The sequence below is a fragment of the Desmodus rotundus genome, chromosome 11 (assembly GCF_022682495.2).
Source record: "Desmodus rotundus isolate HL8 chromosome 11, HLdesRot8A.1, whole genome shotgun sequence".
Taxonomy (NCBI): domain Eukaryota; kingdom Metazoa; phylum Chordata; class Mammalia; order Chiroptera; family Phyllostomidae; genus Desmodus; species Desmodus rotundus.
The window spans coordinates 6,257,667-6,277,075 of record NC_071397.1 but is presented as its reverse complement, the minus strand read 5'-3'; the positions used below and the strand labels follow the sequence as shown (position 1 = coordinate 6,277,075).

Sequence of the window (19,409 nt, the reverse complement as noted above, 5' to 3'; positions counted from 1 at the left end):
CTTGAAAACTTACCTTGATAAACAACGAGGTCATTCTCTCTGAGGTGTTATAATACCTTGAAACACTGTGTATCATTCTGATGGCATTAATCAAATTTTGTATTCCATGTGCCATGGAAACCTAAAATTCAAATATGTTAAGTGAATTCCATTATACAGTTATAGGTTTAAGAGCCAATACCCTATGTTATTCAAAACTCTAAACATACGTAATTTTAATATTGAAGTCAAATTTTACTAAATGCAATGTGGTATCCTAGACTGGATCCTGGAACAGAAGAAGAACACCAGTTTTCATAAATGTGCCAAGGGAATTCCAGATGTAAATAGGAGAAACTGGGTAAAGAGAATTCGGTATTATTGATGCTTATTTAAAAATAAAATTTTACAGATGCAAGTGATTTTAAGGATTAATATTCAAATTGCTCTTTTTAAAGATGAAGAAACAGGTCTTGAGGGGTAAGTGACTTAGATCAGAAATCTAGGTAAAAGCAGAGACTACACGAGAACTCATGCCACGTGTTCAGCTCAATTCACCTTTCAGCACTTGTGCTAAGTGCCACTAGGGTCTGAGAACACTGGGTGAAGTCCAAACGTAAGAAACTTATTCCAGAGGAGGTCTCAGCAGAGTGGAAGTGATGTGAGCAAACAAAGCAAACAAGCAGGACAAGTGCAAACATAGATCAAACAATCACTAATGTCTAGTGAACGCCTACTAGGAGCCAGGCACTAGGCCAAGAGCTTCACCTAGGATCTTAATTTATGCCAACAATGACCATTTAAGGTGGATTTGATTACACCACACCTAAGACATCACTGCAAGGCTGTGCCATTACTTTACATGATACTGAAAAAGGGGGGAAATGCCCAAGATAGGTCATCTCACTCCCACATGAAAACCAAGCCACCAAAGGGCTACACCATCTCTGTAAAGGTAGGCATGAAATAGAGGAGCCCTGGAGAAAAAGACAGGAGCAAAACTGGTATGTCCCCATCCTACTCCTTGCAGAGGGAGCGAAAATAAACTCCGCTGGGAATCTGTACCACGAGCTGGCACTCACTCACTGCAGTCTGATTCATACCTGGGGCACAGAAACAAAACAAAGCAAATGCCACCACTCAAGGAGAGGGCTAATCATCTAAAAGGGCGTCCGGTCGCATCTACAATGAGTCATAAAACTGGACTGACTGTAAGACGTGCTCTGAGAGATGTTAAAATGTAAAAAACAATGTTGTAAAACCTATAAAACAAAATACAGTATTACTGTTATTCCCATTTTGTACATGAGAAAACAGGGAGGTAGGGAAGTACCTTGATCAAGATCCCAAGGTTGTAAAATAACCACAGTCTCGTGATGAGATTTTGGAGACCTGCTTGCACCACGATGCAGCTCACGATGAAAGACCAGAGGCCAGTGGCATGACCGCCCTCAAGGAGCATGCTTGCAATTGTTACAATGATATAAAATATGTAAAAGATTTCTGAAATGGTGATGGAGTAAATAAAACCAGGAAGAACTACTGACTCATGTACTACACACCCTAGGCATGAGGTATGACTATGACATGATTAAATCAATTGTATGTGGTTTATGAAAATTAACATTATTTTATAGTTAACCTTATTGTGTCAGAAATCATATTATATGTGTATCTGTAGATAAAAGACTCTAATCTGAAAAATGTGCCCAGAAGGAGTCCCTGACAACCTCAGTAAGGCAAGTCTACAAAGCGCCCCTAGCTCTAGTGAGGAAGGCTTAAGGATAGTATCAAATGGATCCATCAGTAAAATGCCTTCACCTGAATTTAACATCATCATTTATAATAGCAGCTCCCTGAGTGCACAGTTCGTACCTATTTATACACAGTACTGAGGCACAGTTTATATGTAAGATATATAATAGAAGATGTACCTAAAGTGCAATACCAGGATGATAAAATCAAACATTAAACATGACATTCATAAAATTCATCAACGAGAAAAGGAAGCATGAGTCCTCTGCACTTTCCCTGCCCAAATGACAGTGATAAACTGAACAGAAATTGCTGGTTGCTTCTAACGAGAATGAAGACACGACAAAAAAAGAGTTTCTGAAACTACAAAAACAGTGGGTGTTTGAGGGGGAAGCAATTAATGACTCAACACTATTAGTACTTCTCTAATTTCAAAAGAAAATGTTTGAAACATTCCTGTATCAGAAAATGTAAAAAGCTCATAACAATAAAATAATAATATACATCCATAGCTGGAACAATTGAACAAAGTTTTAAAAATTACTAGGATGAAAAGACCACCACAACTAAAAGATTTGAAAATTATGTGAATTTAAGCAAGTCTGTTGAACCAGTAAGTTGAAATTAGTATACCTTAAAATTGAGGTATCGATAACAATAAATAGCATTGTATCTTTTTTCCAAGTTTGCCTTTTATAATGAAAAGCTTTATATATATAGAAAAGTGAAGATAATAGTACAATGATCATCTAGCCCCATCACCAGATTTGACAAGTATTAAATTATTTTTTACATCAAGAGCCACTTGTAAGTACTCCTCCTGCAGTAGGTGTTACATATGTGTATTAAATATTTGCTTCTTCAACTCTTGTGAGTAACCCCAAATGCTGTGACATGATAATTTTAATTTTCTTAGACACGAATTTTAATTGCACATGTTATAAAGGTAGGAATTGAGTCATTGAGCTATAGTGAGCCGAGCAACAGCCATATTTCTCTATCACCATATAACCCGGGTTTTTTTACTCATGGTCACATGCACAGAAGCACCTAAGATGTTCTTATGTAAAACAGGTTTTGAAGAGGTTCCCGACAGAAGTCCAGTTGCTGGTACTAGAGGTAGAAGTGAATAGAGAGTGAAGTTGAAGGAAGTCATAACTCTTCTTTGTAAACAACAAATTATAAATAAATTAAAATCCATCATCTCTACAGAATCGATTAGAAGACTGCTTCTGAGAAGTCTTCCTTTCCTCCTTCATGGGGCGTCCTGATGGATGAGGGATTCCCACATGGCAGTAAGAACTGCACCTGCCCAGGACTCTCAACCCACCTTTCCCTCCCCACCCACATTAAATTTCTTGGCTACAAATACCCCCTAGGGATGGGTATGAACCACTCCTACACATCCCTCTTCTCCAAGTCTAAGTGATATGGAACACAGACTCTTCCCCTTTCCCTGCTTCTAGTAGAAAACTAGCACTTAGCCTACCCCCAAAAGGCAGGTCAACCGTGCCATAGGGCCAATGGTGCAGTGTGTGTGGAAGATTAGACTATCTCTTCAAAAACTAGAATGGAGAAAGCTGAACATGTGTAGCAGACACTAATATAAACACTATTATTTTTGAGAGCATTTAAATGTAGAGAATACCTTGAAGAGGCAGCACAGTGAAGTGGCAGGAAATACAACCTATAATGCCAAAGAGTGCTCAATTCAAATTCAGTCTCATCACTTATACTTGCAGAAAAGCACAAGTTCGCTTTTCTGATCTTTGAAATGAGGACTGCTGGGAATATGGGATGAGAATGTACGGAAATGCCTGCAATGCCTACAACAAAGGCCAGGGTTCTCAAGACTGTGGACATCTTTAAAACTACAAGTGCCCTAAGTTCTCAACAAATACTAGTTTCCTTGATTTCCCCCCTCTATCTAAAAAAATAATGACTTTTTTTAGTTTTCATATTTCATATAAAACATTATGAAGTGCCAGACAGTAATGAATCAAAAACTAATATAAACTTTAGAAAAATAAAAGCAAATGGTAGTGTTAATATGTCCTTTAAAGGAACTCTCCTATAAAGGAAATACTGTAGCAGGTTAGTAACTAGAAGAGGGGTCCAATCCTGCGTCACTGATTCGCTGAGTGATGCTGGTAAAGTCACGACGTTATCATGAGTTTTGATTTCCTAATCTCTAATCTGGGAGGCAGCCTCTAAGATGGCCCCAATAGTGTCCACCCCTCATGGTATTCACACTCTTCTATAAGCCCCTTCTCCTGGGTGTGCGCTGGCCTTCCTGACTTGCTTCTACAGAACAGAAATGATGGAAAATGAATATAGTCTCTTAATTAATTCACAAATAAGCCCATACTTATGATGATGCTATATATTTAAATGTGGGTTAAAATAATATAGTTTTACTTCATTACAGATATGTAATAGGGAAGTATAGCTTTTAAGTAACTTTTCTGCAATATTTAAGTTTTCCCCACACACACATAGTAAGTTATTTTTAAATGCAGTAATTTTTTAAACTACACTCTTAAAAGCATACTTACTAGATCGTAGTTATAGAGAGGTTGACATACTTTTTCTAGAGTGTACAAATATCTGACATTATCTTTTGATTCATTTGCTGTATCTGTGATTCTTGCATCCAAATCACGCCAATTCTAAGAAAAAAATATAGAAGAATTCTATAATACATCCAAATATATGAGTGTGCTAAAGTTTAATCAAGAAATTCAAGCTGTTTTCCCTAGTCATGTATACTGATACATACTAAAATAGTAGCTACTTACAGGTGATTGATACATCTCTTTAGTATATTATTTAAAATTAAAGTTCTAAACACCTTAAATGATGTACTGAAACTAAAGATTCATTGCATTTGTAATTAACATCCTGTCCGTGGGCTGAAACTGGATCTGCTTCTACTTGGAGTGAATTTTCTAGGTTAGCTATTTACATTATTCTGGGAATTCAAGCATGGGTCAAGTTATGAAACAGAATATTAATTCAGGAAAATATTCCTTACCAGCAAAGTGAACTTTTCATATCCAGCAAGAATGTGGAGAGATGCTACGGGATTATGGTGTATTGCCTCATTCAACATGTATAACAACTGATTAATAGCAATAGTAATAAAGAACGCCTACAGTCAATACCAAATAATTTCTGATTTTTTTAAATGGGGGGAAGATATAGACAACCTATTCACAAGAAAAGAAACACAAATAGCCAACAAACTCTAAAAAATGATCAACTTCACTATTAATAAAGAAAAGGCAAATACAACAAGCCATTTTTCACATGTCAGATTGGAAGGAAAAAATTCAACTAATACTATTTAAAAAGATGGGGGGTGTACACCCTCAGGAAACACTCACATGTATGCATACAGAAGTTTTAACTGCAGCAATGTTTGTGAACACATAGAAAAGAAACAATATTCCTCAAAAAATTAAACACAGAGTTAGCATCTGACCCAGAAATTCTGCTCCTACCCCTTATCTCCAGGCAAAAACTTGTGCAACAATGTTCATAGCAGCATTCTTCACAATAGTCAACAAGTGGAAAGAATCCAAATGTCCGTAAACTGATAAACAAAATATGGTTACCATCTGCAACAGAATAGTATTCAGCTGTGAAAAGGAAAGGCATGCTGGTGCCTGCCATGTGGATAAACCTTGGAAACACGCTAAGTGAAAGAAGCCGGTAAAAATGATCCCACTTACAAAACCCACTAAATTGTACACTTTAACTTGGATAAATAGCATGTAAATTATATTCCAAGACTGTTGGGGGAAAAAAAGAAAGAAAACTGTCCTTCCTGTCTGTCTATAAACAGGAAAATGACTAGCTGAAAACCTGGTACATTACCATTCTGGAAAACTACATGGCTTGACGACAGGCGTAGCTCTCTATCATAGTTTTTGGGTGAAAATGGAGTTGAAGAATAATCCAATATGACACTATGTTATAAAAAATAGAAACTATGTAATATGTAATAGAAACGATTATTTCAGGAAAATATTCCTTATTATTGTGTAGAAACTATTACATATTACATGTAAACGATGTAAATAGTTTCTATTACATATTACAATAGAAACTATTACATGTTACAAAACTATGTAATTTCATATGTGTGTAGTATGGTCATAAAAAATATCACAGAAGATGTATTAATAAAACCAACAAAGAGAAAACTGATCGTCTCTATATACTCACCACTCAGGAACAGAAGTTATGGTTTGGGAGGATTTTGATTGAGAGAGACATGTTTGAACTCAGACATACACAACAGTATGGTGGGTATCAGAAGGCGAGGAGGTGGGGGAGGATGAAGTAGATGAAGGGGATCAAATACATGGAGATGGAAGGAGACTAGACTTTGGGTGGTGAGTACACAATGCAATATAGAGATGATTATTATAGAACTGAATACTTGAAACTTATGTAACGTTACCCCGATAAATTTAATTTTAAAGAGACACAACTTTCATTCATACTGTTTAAATCTTTTTGAAAAAATCATTCATTATTTGTTATAAAGATAATTTTTTTATATTTTATTATAAATATAGACTTTTTTAAGGAAGAGTAAAAAAGGAAAGGAAAGGACCTGGAAAAATCAAACTAAACTGTTAATAAAGATGACCTCTAGAAAAAAAGGTAAAATAGAGGGAATGAGATGTACGATGCGAGCAGATTTTTACTTTTGACTTTCTAAGTAGTTCTTTCCTCAATGAGCCTCTGTTGATTTACAATTTCAGAACAATTTAAAAATGAATGGCAATCATCCCATAATAGTACTGTCAAAACTGGTGTGCAAAATATTGAAGACAAAATCTTCATTTCTATACTTCCTTTTCTTCTTCTGGAAGTAACTGTAGTATATGAGAGAGCCTTACTCAAAGTTTAATACTTCTGAACATGCGATTTCCATGTATGATGCAAAGAAGCAGTTCAAGAAGGGTAATTTTCCAGTCGGTTGTTCTGAAGTGTATCAAACTTTAAAATGCAAGGCCTTTACCTTTAACAGCTTGGAGTGCGCAACATTAAGCACATTTATGACAGCCTTACAACTTGACCCTTTGATCTGTTCGATGATATAATTGAATTTGGCCGACATGCGTTTCCAGTGCTCCAGTTCAGTGAGTGGACCCGAGTCATCAGCTTCTTTTCTCATCTGCTCACTCTCAATAAGTACCTACAATCGGAAAATTCACAGAACGTAGAAATGTTATTTTCTTGGTAAAAACTAATCATTTTCATCTTTTCTAACGAAGCTAATAGTGTAAATGCCATTCAACACTGAATAATGTTAAAAACTGTTAGCAAACTAAGAATAGATTGGAAGTTCTTTAACGTGATAAATATTGGGTTGGCCAAAAAATTCATTTAGATTTTTCTGTATGATGGCTCTAGTAGTACTTAGTTGTCTTTAACTTCATTCAAAAGAATTCTGTTAGACTGTATTGTGACAGCTGTCGTGTAAGTGTCAAAATTGGTAATTTTTGTGTAGAAATTTTAATGTTGAAGATGGAAGAAAATATGCAACATTTTCGGCCTATTAGGCTTCATTATTTCAAGAAAGGTAAAAATGCATGAGAAACTAAAATGGTTTGTGCAGTGTGCGGAGAAGGTGCTGTGACTGAGGAAACACGTCAAAAGTGGTTTGCGAAGTTTCCTTCTGGAGATTTCGCGCTGGATGATGCTCCATGGTCAGGTAGAACACTTGAAGTTGATATGGATCGTCAAATTGACACATTAATTGAGAATAATCAATGTTATAACATGCAGGAGATAGCCAACATGCTCAAAATACCTGTATCAATAAAGTTATTGGTGAAAATGAAAAATGTGTCTTTTATTTTACAGAAATAAACTAAACAGACTTTTTGGCCAACCCAATAGTACCTAGCTACCAAAAATCTATAGCAAACATACTTAAAGGTGAAATTTTAGAAAATATCACTTTAAAACCAAGGACAAGATAACTTTGACACTATTACCACCCACTTCCATTCAACCTGGTAATAGAGATCCCAAAACAAGGTAAGTAAACAAAAGAATTCCGATAAGAATTGGAAATGAAAAAACAAAGATGGAATCATCAGAGCTGACATGGTTGACCACATTCTAAACATTCAAGAATATCTAAAGACAAACTTTTACAATTAATAAAAGTGAGGCTGCTGTATATATAAATTTCAGTAGCATTTTTTTTACAAACCATGTAACTAAAAATACAAATCTATAGCATTTGCTATAACAAATAACAACAATGATAAGATATTGAGAGATTAACAAAAGATGTGCAAGATCATTTCGGAGAAAATTAGAAAACTTACTTCCAGCACAAAAAAGACCTAAATAAATGGAGACATGTACCATGTTCAGGGATGGGAAAATTCAGTATAAAGATGGCACTTTTCTCTAAATTAATGTATTCGAGGTCTGTCCAGAAAGTATATAGCTATGTAATATGAAAAAAAAAAGACATTTATTGAAGAAGATAGAAGAAACATTGTGTGTAAGACAGTGACACTTCATTCCCCTTCAAAGTAGGCAGCTTGGGACCTCACACAGTTCTCCCAGCATCTCTTTCACTGTTCAGAACACTCTGCAAAGTCCTTTGTTGGAATCATCATCAGCTGCCTTGTTGTATTTTCCTGAATCTCATGGATGGTCTGAAATCTCTCCCCTTTCAAAGGTGATTTTAGTTTTGGGAAAAGCCAGAAGTTGCAGGGCACCAAATCTGGGCTGTAGGGGGCGCTGAGTCACCTCAGTCACCACTCTTTGTTGATTGCAGCCCATACATGTTCAACATGCTCAGGTGTTGTTTGTTGCAGGCTTTCCAGAATGTGAATCGCTTTCAGCACACTCTTGACCATCTTTGAAGCATTTGTGCCACACTTTTATTTGTGCTGCATTCATTGCATCATCCCAAAAAGCCTTCTGCATAGTTTCCACAGAGGAATGTTCAAGCTTAACACAAAATTTGGTGGATTCATTGCTCTACTTGCTCAGTTATTTTGAATGCAACAGCCACACAGTACACGTGTTCACTCAACAACATCACCACCACCACTGACTAGTACAGTGAAGTCGTCATTGTTTATATACACATTCCAGTCCACTCTCCTTGGCTGCCAGGTTAAATCAACATTGCACAAACCATTCTCATTATATTAACAATGGCTGGACTTTTTCCAGACAGACCTCAAACATTCAATGAATTTTCAATCAAAATCTCAAAAGGGGCTTTGATGATACCTGACAAACTAGTCTTAAATTAATTTGGAAGGGCAATTAAGCACAAATAATGGATGCAATTTTTAAGAAAAACGCAGAAAGGGACTTGCCATTCCAAATGGTGACTTATAAACACAGCATAGTATAAGTACAAAAAATAATTAAGTACATCAGTGGGATAGAAAAGTTCTGGGTTCCAAAACTTAGTATGTTACAAAGGTGGTATTACAAATTTGTTAGGAAAGAATGGACTATTAAATAAACAGTTCTGGGACAAAATGGCTGACTATATGGAGAAAGAAAAAATTAGACTGCCACCTCATATTTTGCCTGCACATAAAAATAATTCCACATAAACACCTAAATGTTAAAAACAAAATGTTAAAACTTTAAAAAAAAATATCAAAGACGCCGTGACTGGAGTAGTTTAGTGAGTTGCGTGTCATCTTCAAACAGAAAGGTGGCCAGTTCGATTCCTGGTCAGGGAACATACCTGCAAGGTCAGCCAGGTCCCCAGTTGGAGGCATGTGAGAAGCAGCGTGAGGCAACCAATCAATATTATTAATGTTTCCCTCCCTCACTTTCTCCCTCTTCCCCTCCGTCTAAAAATAATTTTTTATTGTTGTTCAAGTATAGTTGTCTCCATTTCCCCCCCAACTCTCTCCCCCACCCTCAAGCCTGCCTCCCTTTGGCTTTGTCCATGGGTCCTTTATACATGTTCCTTGATGACCCTTCCCCTTCTTTCCCCTATAGCCCTCCTCCCCCCTCCCCCCTCCCCCCTGGTCACTGTCAGTTTGTTCTTTATTTCAATGTCTCTGGTTATATTTTGCTTGCTTGTTTGTCGTGGTGATTAGGTTCTACTTATAGGTGAGATCATACAGTATCTTCTTTCACTGCCTAGCTTATTTCACTTAGCATAATGCTCTCCAGTTCCATCCATGCTGTCATGAAGGGTAGGAGCTCCTTCTTTCGTTCTGCTGCATAGTATTCCAACGTGTAAACGCACCACGGTTTTTTTATCCACTCACTTAATGGTGGGCACTTAGGTTGCTTCCAGCACTTGGCTATTGTAAATTGTGCTGCTATGAATATTGGGGTGCATAGGTTCATATAAGTTGGTGTTTCAGGATCCTTAGGGTATAATCCCAGCAGTGGAATTGCCAGGTCAAAAGGCAATTCCATTTTTAGTGTTTTGAGGAAATTTCAAGGGACATAAAGGAAAGAATAAACTAGTGGGACTTCATCAAAATAAAAATAAATTTCTAAAAATATTGAAGATGGGGTAAAACTGTAAAGAAAACCATGCAACTAATACCGTAATGACTAAGAAAGTGGTTCCTGCTGGGGGAAGAAAAGGGAATTGACACTGGGAAGAGGATGCGGGGGATTGTTGGTACTGGCGAGCTTCTATTTCTTAACTTGCACAAAGGTTACACAGGTGTAATTTTGCAATAATTTGTTTATTTTATTGTATTTATTCTTGCCTATTTCACCATTTTAAAATAAACAATGTAGGAGAATATCTTCGTAACACTTGAATACAAGTGGGTTTATGATACCAAATGAAAACGAAGCATACAAGGTGGACCAAGAAAGGGTTAATATCCAGAAAATGTTATTTAATTCAGTATGATATCACCAAGCAATCTGAAATATAACTAGGTAAAGAACATTAAGAGGCAATTCAACAAAAAGCAAACATAAATAGCCATTAAACATGCTCAACCGCACATGTATTCAAGGTAACGCAAAATAAACCAAGATACCACTGCACATCCAATATACTGGCAATGACTACAAATCTGACAGTGCCAAGTGCAATGAAAGAGCGGAAGAAATGGGAACTCCAGATGCTTGTGTAAAAAAATTACAGTTCGTATTTTACATCTTATGGTTAATATAACCAGTATTTGGAGGGCTTTGCTATCCCCACAAAATATTCATTCTCTACTGCTCTCAGCAGTGCCACTGGGAAACTCTTGAACAGGTACAAAGGAGACCTGAACAAAGACATTCATTAAGTACATATTGTTATTGTTTGCAACAGGGAAAAAAAGTAGAAGCAACTATCTTTCTGAAGGAACAGATGATTAAACTTCTCTACCCCCTTAGACAGAGGGTACTAGACATAATTTAAATGGCTCCTAGATATCCGAACACCCATATAATAAACTGATTTCTTCACGGAGAAATATCAGACAGCCAATTGAATTTATTTATGCTAATATGAATGAAAGAGAGTATTAAATGAAAAATAAAACTGTAAAATAATCTTTAATTAGTGTAGCTTTTATTTAAAATAAAGATTTTAAACACAAATACATAGTGTGTGTACATGTATACATACATACACTTGTATGTATACATATATGTGTGCACACATGCATGTGTTACGTGTGTGTGTGTGTGTGCATACGTACATACCGTATTTTCCGGACCATAAGATGCACTTAGGTTTTAGAGGAGGAAAATAGGAAAAAATTTTGAAGCAAAAAATGTGGTAAAATACTTAATAACATAAATAACCGCCCCCCGGCCCCACAAGCCAAGTAAGCTACATTCAGACTATAAAATGCACCCCCATTTTCCTCCCAAATTTGCAGGGGTATGTGCGTCTTATAGTCTGAAAATACAGTACATATATGATTTACTTATATCTGTAATATAAAGCTTACAGATTTTTAAATGCAGTGAAAGTGTCAAACTTTCAGACGAACAGGAGTCAATCGCAGGAGGACTGCAGTGATGCAGAGGGAGGGAGAAGGCGGGGTGAGAGGCTTTAGAAGAGGAGATCTGAAGCAAAAGGTACCTCTTTAATCTCAGTTACGGCAGCGTCACAGCGTTTTCTGTGCTTTTCAATGTTTAGAACTTAAATTGTCATTGTATTTTTAAGAATACAAATGAGGTAAAAATACATTGTTAATTTTTCAAACCTAGGAAGGTTCTACTTTTAATCCATAAAAAGCTTTTAATTTTAAATATGATTTATGGAACTCTTTCTTAATCTTATTACAAGCTTCTCCACCTCCCTAAATAGAGGATACTAGACATAATTTAAACTTTTTAAATTGCTGAAAGTCTATATAATTTGAATAACTGAATTTAAAAATGGAAATGGACCTTGAAATTAACTTTAAATTTTAAATCAAACAATGCTTTTGATGTTTAATTCCTGTTACATTATTCATAGATGGTAATCCAGCTTCAAATTGAATACTCCCACGGACTCAGCACATTCCACTGCCATCTCTCTCCTTACAGCCATCACTCTCTCTGGCCTTCCTTCTTCCTTCCAAGACCATACAGCACAAGTTTAATTTCTCATTAAATTCCATCAAATAGTTGAGAACACCACGTCACTCCTATGCCGCCTTTTTCCCCCAGGTCAAACTTCTCCATGTACTTTCCTTAAATAACATTGTTCATATCTGAGGTCTATTCTTCTCTAAATTGCTCATTTCTTAATGACTTACAGAAGTTCTTTACATATTATGTATACAAACTCTTTGTTATACATGCTGACAGTATGTTCTCTCAGGTCATTTATCTTTTAACTTTGTTTATGGTGGTTTTTGTCATATGGAAGTTACTAATTTTTCTTTTTTATGCAGCCAAATCTATCATTTTTTTTCTTTCATGCCTTCTGGGTTTTGTATCTTGCTTAAGAAGATATTGCTGTAGTTTTATGTTATGTTCTACTTCCTTTACAATTTTTGTTTGGTTTTTCACATTACTATACTTTTAATTTTTTTAATCCTGAGGATTTTTTTAATTGATTTTAGAGAGAGAAAGAGAGAAATATCGATGTAAGAGAAATATCAACTTGTTGCCTCCTGTGCGCACCCCAACCAGGAATTGCACCCGCAACCTTTGGTGTACAGGACAACACCCCACCTAACTGAGCCCCCTGGCCAGGGCTTTCACATTACATTTCTATAGGACTGGCTTCTCTCACACAACATGTTTTTGAGATTCATGTTGTTTTATGTTCTCTTTTTTTAGTTTTAGCTTTCAGATTTATGTCTATGATGCATCTTGAATTAATTTTGTGTATGACAAGAGGTCAAGGTTTATTTTTGATGTAATATTTATTAAAGATCTCTCCCATTTTCTACATTGATTCTGCTTAATTGGATACCATGTGCTGCATCACCCAAGTTCATTTGCTTGTTTCAAGTTGCTAAATCGCCTATGTCAAACATTTTCTTTTCCTTGCTCATTTTTGTGAATGAAAACTTACAGTGATTGACCATAACAATTGGAGAGGGTCTCCTTGGCCATTGTGTGGGAGCGGGCTTGATTTCCACAATGGTTCACAACTCTCCCTTCCTCCCGCAGCAGAGTAGTGGCTGCAGTTCTCTGGCGCACAGTTACGCACATCTAGAAGACACCTAGTGACACCTAGAAGCAAATTCTGTGGCCAGCACTCCAGGCCTTGGTGGAGTTTCCACAGTCCTTCGGTTTTGCTACTCCAACCGCCCCTCCCTCCTTCCAGCACAGTTCTATGAGAAGTAACACTGGACATGCTTTTCTCTAACTCTGGCTTGGTCAAGATTTTACTCCCCCAGTCCTCCCTTAACGGAACACTTTCTTTTCTAGGTCCACTGTCCAGTGCTCATGAACCAGAGATCTGTAAGCTGCCTCTTTCAGGGCAATTACACAATTTTTAATAGTGTTTATAATATTGATATAAGTTGGCACCTCTCAGAATGTTGACATATACCCCACTCATTAACACTGCTTTTGTTACTGCCAGAGACTTTATGTGGCCAGAGTAGTACTGACTTAAATTAGCTCCATTTGGACCTCTTTGTCAACACAGACAATTCCATGGGTCAACCAAGAACATGTACTTAGTGCCCAGCACTGGTAGCTGCAGTCTCTTCATTGTGTTCTTTTTCTCTCTCCCTTCCAAAGAGTATAAACAACATGCTCCTATTCTTCACTATTTCGTTCTTAACCCATGTTGTTACAGTTTCCTCCTGAATGTGACAAATATATTAACGTTGATATGAAGTGGTCCACAGAGAACAATGAATTTTGCACTGGAGTCAAGAATAGGCTGGGTCTCACAACAGCATCTGGGAGACCCCTCTTCTCTTCACTTTTAGGCATAAACTGCAGTGACGATACCACAGATGTGACTATGACTCATACCTGATGAAATTACTTGAGGCAGCTCACCTGTTCAATCTGTTTGTACCAGACCATCAGCACGTCCTCCAGCTGACGAACAGTTTCCGAATTGCCAGCTGCAACTGTCACGTCTTCAAAGGCGTGCAGTTTGGAAAAATCAACGCTGTCTATCTTCTTCAACTTCACTGTTCCCTCGATGCTTATCCGAGCACCTGAAAGGGCAAGAAATGTTGAGAAGAGGTATTTACTGTCAGTGTGTAAATGTCACTGTGTGGTTTCGAGCTGTAACTACTAAAATGTTAGAGACCTAACACTTTATAAAAATGTTACATAACTCGAATTAATAATTAGACTGTGACTCGATGGTTTGTTAATAAAATTGTGCTTTAACAATATGAAATAATAAAATTATATATTTAAGAGTTTATCATAATGTATATATGTTTAAATATAGTGAAAATTTTCACAAATAATGTAGGAAGAGAATCCTCCTGCTACAATGAAAAACAAATGAGAACGTATCTACTCCTGCAAAGATTCTGGGAAAGAGAGATGCTAATGATCTGATAGCTTATCTCCAGGTCTGGAATTACTTTAACATCTTCTTTTAAAATGGACATTTTTCCTCTAATGTTTATTTTTAGTAACACATAGTCAATTGTCTCGTTTTTAGTAAACATGAAATTTTATACTTACCATCTAAAAATGAAAGGTATCTGTTGATGGTCTCAATGAAAATATGTTTTTCAGATTCTCCTTGCTTAGACTGGTTTAAAGCACCCCAATTACTTGTTGCAAGAATAGCTGGTAGAAATATCTGTGCCAGCATATTCCTAATTCCAATTAGGAGGCCTTTCGAGGCATCCAGAACAGTAAATAGCACTTCCTGAAAGGACAGCGTTCAAATGTTACTTTATATGCTGATCCCGTTAAAGAACTGAGAATCATAACCTACTTTATATTACAATAACCATAGACAATGCATTTTATAAACTATTAGGAAAACTTAAGTGGTTGTGAATATTAGTGTTCTAAAATCAACAAACGGATCTACCGTACAGCACGGTGATTATAGTTAACAAGTCCCTATTACATACTTGAAAGCTGCTGAGAGAATAGATCTTAAATATCATCACACACACCAAAAAGAAATAGTAAATAGGTATTGGTAATGTTACAGTGGTAATCACTTCTCAATATGAAAGTGCATTAAAGCAACTCATGCACCTTAAGCTTATACAATCTTATATGTTATTATATCTCAGTAAAGCCAGAAAAATGTTAACTATCTCTTTTATAAAAGGTAAACATACCTCATGAATATTTTTAATATTTATAGCAGTATCATTTTGACAGCGAACAAAAAATATACACAGTCCTTTCAGTTTCTCCGGGGCTGCATTGTCTATATACAATCTCATCATTTTCGCCCCTTTGGTCACTCCAGCAATCGTCCGACCACACTCTGAAAACAAAAGCCAAGAATTTAGCATATGATCCGAAAACCGATCAATTGTGATCAATTACGCTTCCTCTTACAGTGTCGGTACTTGCTTCACTTTACTGTAAGAAGTTTTGATATGATTGTGGAATAAATTGTTTTTTGTCTACAAAAAGATGTCAATATTGGAATTCTTTAATTGTGGCCCCCTCTGGTTCCTTCCCCTGAGCTCTGAGCATCTGTTCCTTTGAGCCAGGCAGGCCTCAGACAGGGCCTTCACACAAACTGTCCTTCTATCCCACCCCCGATGCTCTGCCTACCTAATTCCAACTTCTCTTTCAGATCTTGGCTGAAACGCCATGTCTCTGGGAAGCCTCAATGACTCCCCTGAGACAATCCAGCTGTTTATTAAATATATGCATAGCACCCAATTTCTTATATTTATATTATATTCTTTCCTTGAACTAATTTCAATGAAAACTAATCATTTAATTATAAATCTTTCTTTAACTTAAAAAACTATTAATAATATAAAATTCTGTTAGATGTCTGGTTTTAATATTAATATGCAAAATCAAAGCTTTTCTACTTACAACAGCCAATTTAAAATATGACATATAAAATTTTTTTAAAGATTTACTTATTTATTTTTAGAGAGCGTGGAAGGGAAGGAGAGGGAGAAAAACATCAATGTGGGGTTGCCTCTCGCGCACCTGCAACTGGGGACCTGGCCCGCAACCCAGGTATGTGTCTGTGTGGGAATCAAACCTGCAACCCTTTGGTTCGCAGGCCCGTGCTCAATCCACTGAGCCACGCCAGCCAGGTGACATATAAAATTTTTAATTCCACATCACAAAACCACAAAAATGTTTTATATGCCCTGTCTTCTTTCCTTTGGTTTCGGGGGATTCCTCCCATCCTGTGATTCTGGAGGACACCAGCCTCAGAGCCCCGCAGTGGCGGGTACCTGAAAACTGGACTAGACTCTCTAAAAGAATGTAAATGTTGAAGCCCTGGCCAGACACCTCAGTTGGTTAAAACATCATCCCAATATGCTAAGGTTACAGGTTCAATCCTCGGTCAGGGCACCTACAAGAAGCAAGCAATGAGTGCATAAGTGGAACAACAAATCGATCTCTCTCTCTCATCAGTAAAATAAATAAATAAATAAATAAAAATGTAAATCTTGAAGAGAGACACACAGAGATAAAAGAGGGTTTAAGAGATGTCAATCTGGTGATGAACCACCCCCCGCCCCCCGCAAAAATAACCTGCCCTGAAACCCATGGAAATGTTCTGTTTCTGCCCTTTCCAAGGCCTGATGGTTCACCTACTTCTAAAACTTGTGGACTACCCGAACATTTTTTTCTTACATAAGCCACGGTCTATTTCTGTTGCTTGCAGCCAAAGAACACTGACACAACATAAGAGCTTACACGCTCATTCAGGGAGGCTGGCACAAGAGCTATCTGTGACCTACGCATTCTCCCTTCCCTCTTCCTTGGTAAGAGACCCTGATTCTGCCCCACGGAGCCATGTGCACACTCCCTGGAAAGGAGTGCTTTCTCAGCGGCCCTGGCCCCTAAGGTAACCATGTGACACGGCTCTGGTCAGTACGACACAGACAACTTCGGCTTTCCTGATAAAAGAGGAGACGTGTGACTACTGACGCCCTGTCACCCGAGTGCCTTGAACCTGGATGTGATGCCGAGAGTTTCACGAGGCAAACACGAACACAGTCAACATGTTAAAAATGGCAGGATAAAGCGAATCTGTTTTCTGGGGGCGCTGCTGAGCATCTGAACCACTGCTAGCCGCTGCCTATTGTGTTCCGAGAGAAAAACAGACCCCCTATTTGTTTAAGACGCTACTAGGATTTCTCTGACTTACAGCTCAACATATTCCTGGCTGACAGATCCATCAACAGGGGAATGGTTTCTAAAAATCACAATGCAACTATACTATGGAATACTGTACATTTTTTTAAACATAGAAAATGTCAAGTGCACAAAGCAAGTCAAGAATAAGATATATTGTCCTGGATGGTGTGGCTCAGGGGATTGAGCGCTGGCCTGCAAACCAAAGGGTCACTGGTTTGATTCCCAGTCAGGGCACATGCCTGGGTTGTGGGTCAAGTCCCCAGTAGGAAGCACTCAAGAGACAACTACACATGGATGTTTCTCTCCCTCTCTTTCTCCCTCCCTTCCTCTCTCTAAAAATAAATAAAATCTTTTTTAAAAAAGAATACGATATATTATATGGTCACAGTTTAGAATTTATATGCTAAAACATGCATATAAGAAAGACATATAGAGGACTATTTACCTCTACATGTGGTTGATAAATGTATGACTTTGTAGATAGCGAAAATAATGATTAAAAATAGGTCTATCTTTTCTTCTGACAATTCTTCTCCTGAGAATTCTTCCTAAAAAGTCTTCCTAATCCACGTAGAATTAGCTTCAGTGATTTTCAGGGAGGCATTGTTTATACAAGCAAAAAGTTATAAACAACCTAAATTCTAATAATAGGAGATAAGTTTTGAAAATAATAGTTACCTTAGCCTAATGAAATACAATGCACCTGTTTAAACTTTAATTGTAAAAATGTATCTAATGGCATGAAGAGAATACTATCAAATGTTAAAAACCACCACTGAGTAATATATATAATTGTATCCCATTCTGTAATATATATGTGTGTGTATATATATATATGTATATATATATATAAAATACCTACGTATTACAAAATAGGATCCAACTCCACATGTGCTATATCCAAGTCTACATATCTATATATAAAACTATATATGTATGTATATATACACGTATACACTCTCTCTACAAATACATCTCTCTCTGTGTCTTTCTTATTTATTTAGTAAGTTCTTATACATTTCAATGTCTTACAACCATCTTTCGTTAAAAAATAAGAAAATGGTTTCTTATTTATTTAATAAGAAAGACACATATACTTAACAATTAAAACAGAAGAACACAATCAGATGCTGTACGGTGCAGACTTTAACTGACACAGGAGTCTGGAGAATAGGGATGGGCGTGGGTGGAACATTCTGGGAGGGCTCTGTAGAAGAGAGAGCGTCAGGTCATCTGGAGGAGGCGCAGGACTTGGGTGGCTGCAGAGAAGAAAGGCATTCTGGGAGAGTCTGGGGGACAGAGCAAAGTGCACGGAAATGACTGGTATGAAGAGAAAGCAATGAAGGAACTGGCTTACAGGGAGCAGAAGACTCATTTCTGGAAGAACAGGAAATCAAACTACACTGATACTGTGTGTCCAGGTTACTCTGGGACTCAGTGGATAAATGAGGGGTTGGACCCAATCCCACAACTACCCATACAAGAAAAGATTTACTTGGCAGAAATAAGCAGTGTGAACTTCTGAGGGGAAAGCTGGTACTAGTTTTCAGTCTGGAATACTAGGGCAGGCATGAAATATGGGTCCAGCTTTAAGGCAGCAGAGGAGGAGTAACCGTGTAAAACATCCTTACCAATGCCAGGTGCATCTCCTTCCTGGTACAAAAATTTCAATGTCTTACAACCATCTTTCATTAAAAAATAAGAAAATGGTTCCAGCTGTTAAATAAAAGAAAAAGTGATGATCAATAAAATGACTAGGGAGCTATAATAAAATGAACTAAGCCCTGCGCTAGGCATTTTACATCCTTTATTCCTCATCATTTTCTAGATTAAAAAAATGAGGCTCAAACAGTTTATTCAAGATACACACTAATAGGCACATCAAAGTCAGGATTAGAATCTGACCTAATTTAACTCCAAAATTACTGCAGAATGTAGGGTGAATTCTATTTCCAAAC

At 37.1% G+C, this 19,409-nt stretch overlaps 1 protein-coding gene across 1 annotated transcript in view; it reads right to left on the bottom strand.

The window, feature by feature from the left end:
* The window catches only part of DNAH8 (dynein axonemal heavy chain 8), a 288,603-nt gene that overhangs the window by 243,896 nt on the left and 25,298 nt on the right, over positions 1–19,409 (bottom strand). Inside the window, exons 4-10 of the mRNA XM_024557808.3 lie at positions 19,083–19,167; positions 15,444–15,595; positions 14,827–15,016; positions 14,179–14,342; positions 6,770–6,946; positions 4,290–4,403; positions 14–121 (exon numbers count right to left, since the gene is read on the bottom strand). Of these exons, the coding sequence (XP_024413576.3) occupies positions 14–121; positions 4,290–4,403; positions 6,770–6,946; positions 14,179–14,342; positions 14,827–15,016; positions 15,444–15,595; positions 19,083–19,167 (990 nt within the window). The remainder of the gene's footprint in view (positions 1–13; positions 122–4,289; positions 4,404–6,769; positions 6,947–14,178; positions 14,343–14,826; positions 15,017–15,443; positions 15,596–19,082; positions 19,168–19,409) is intronic.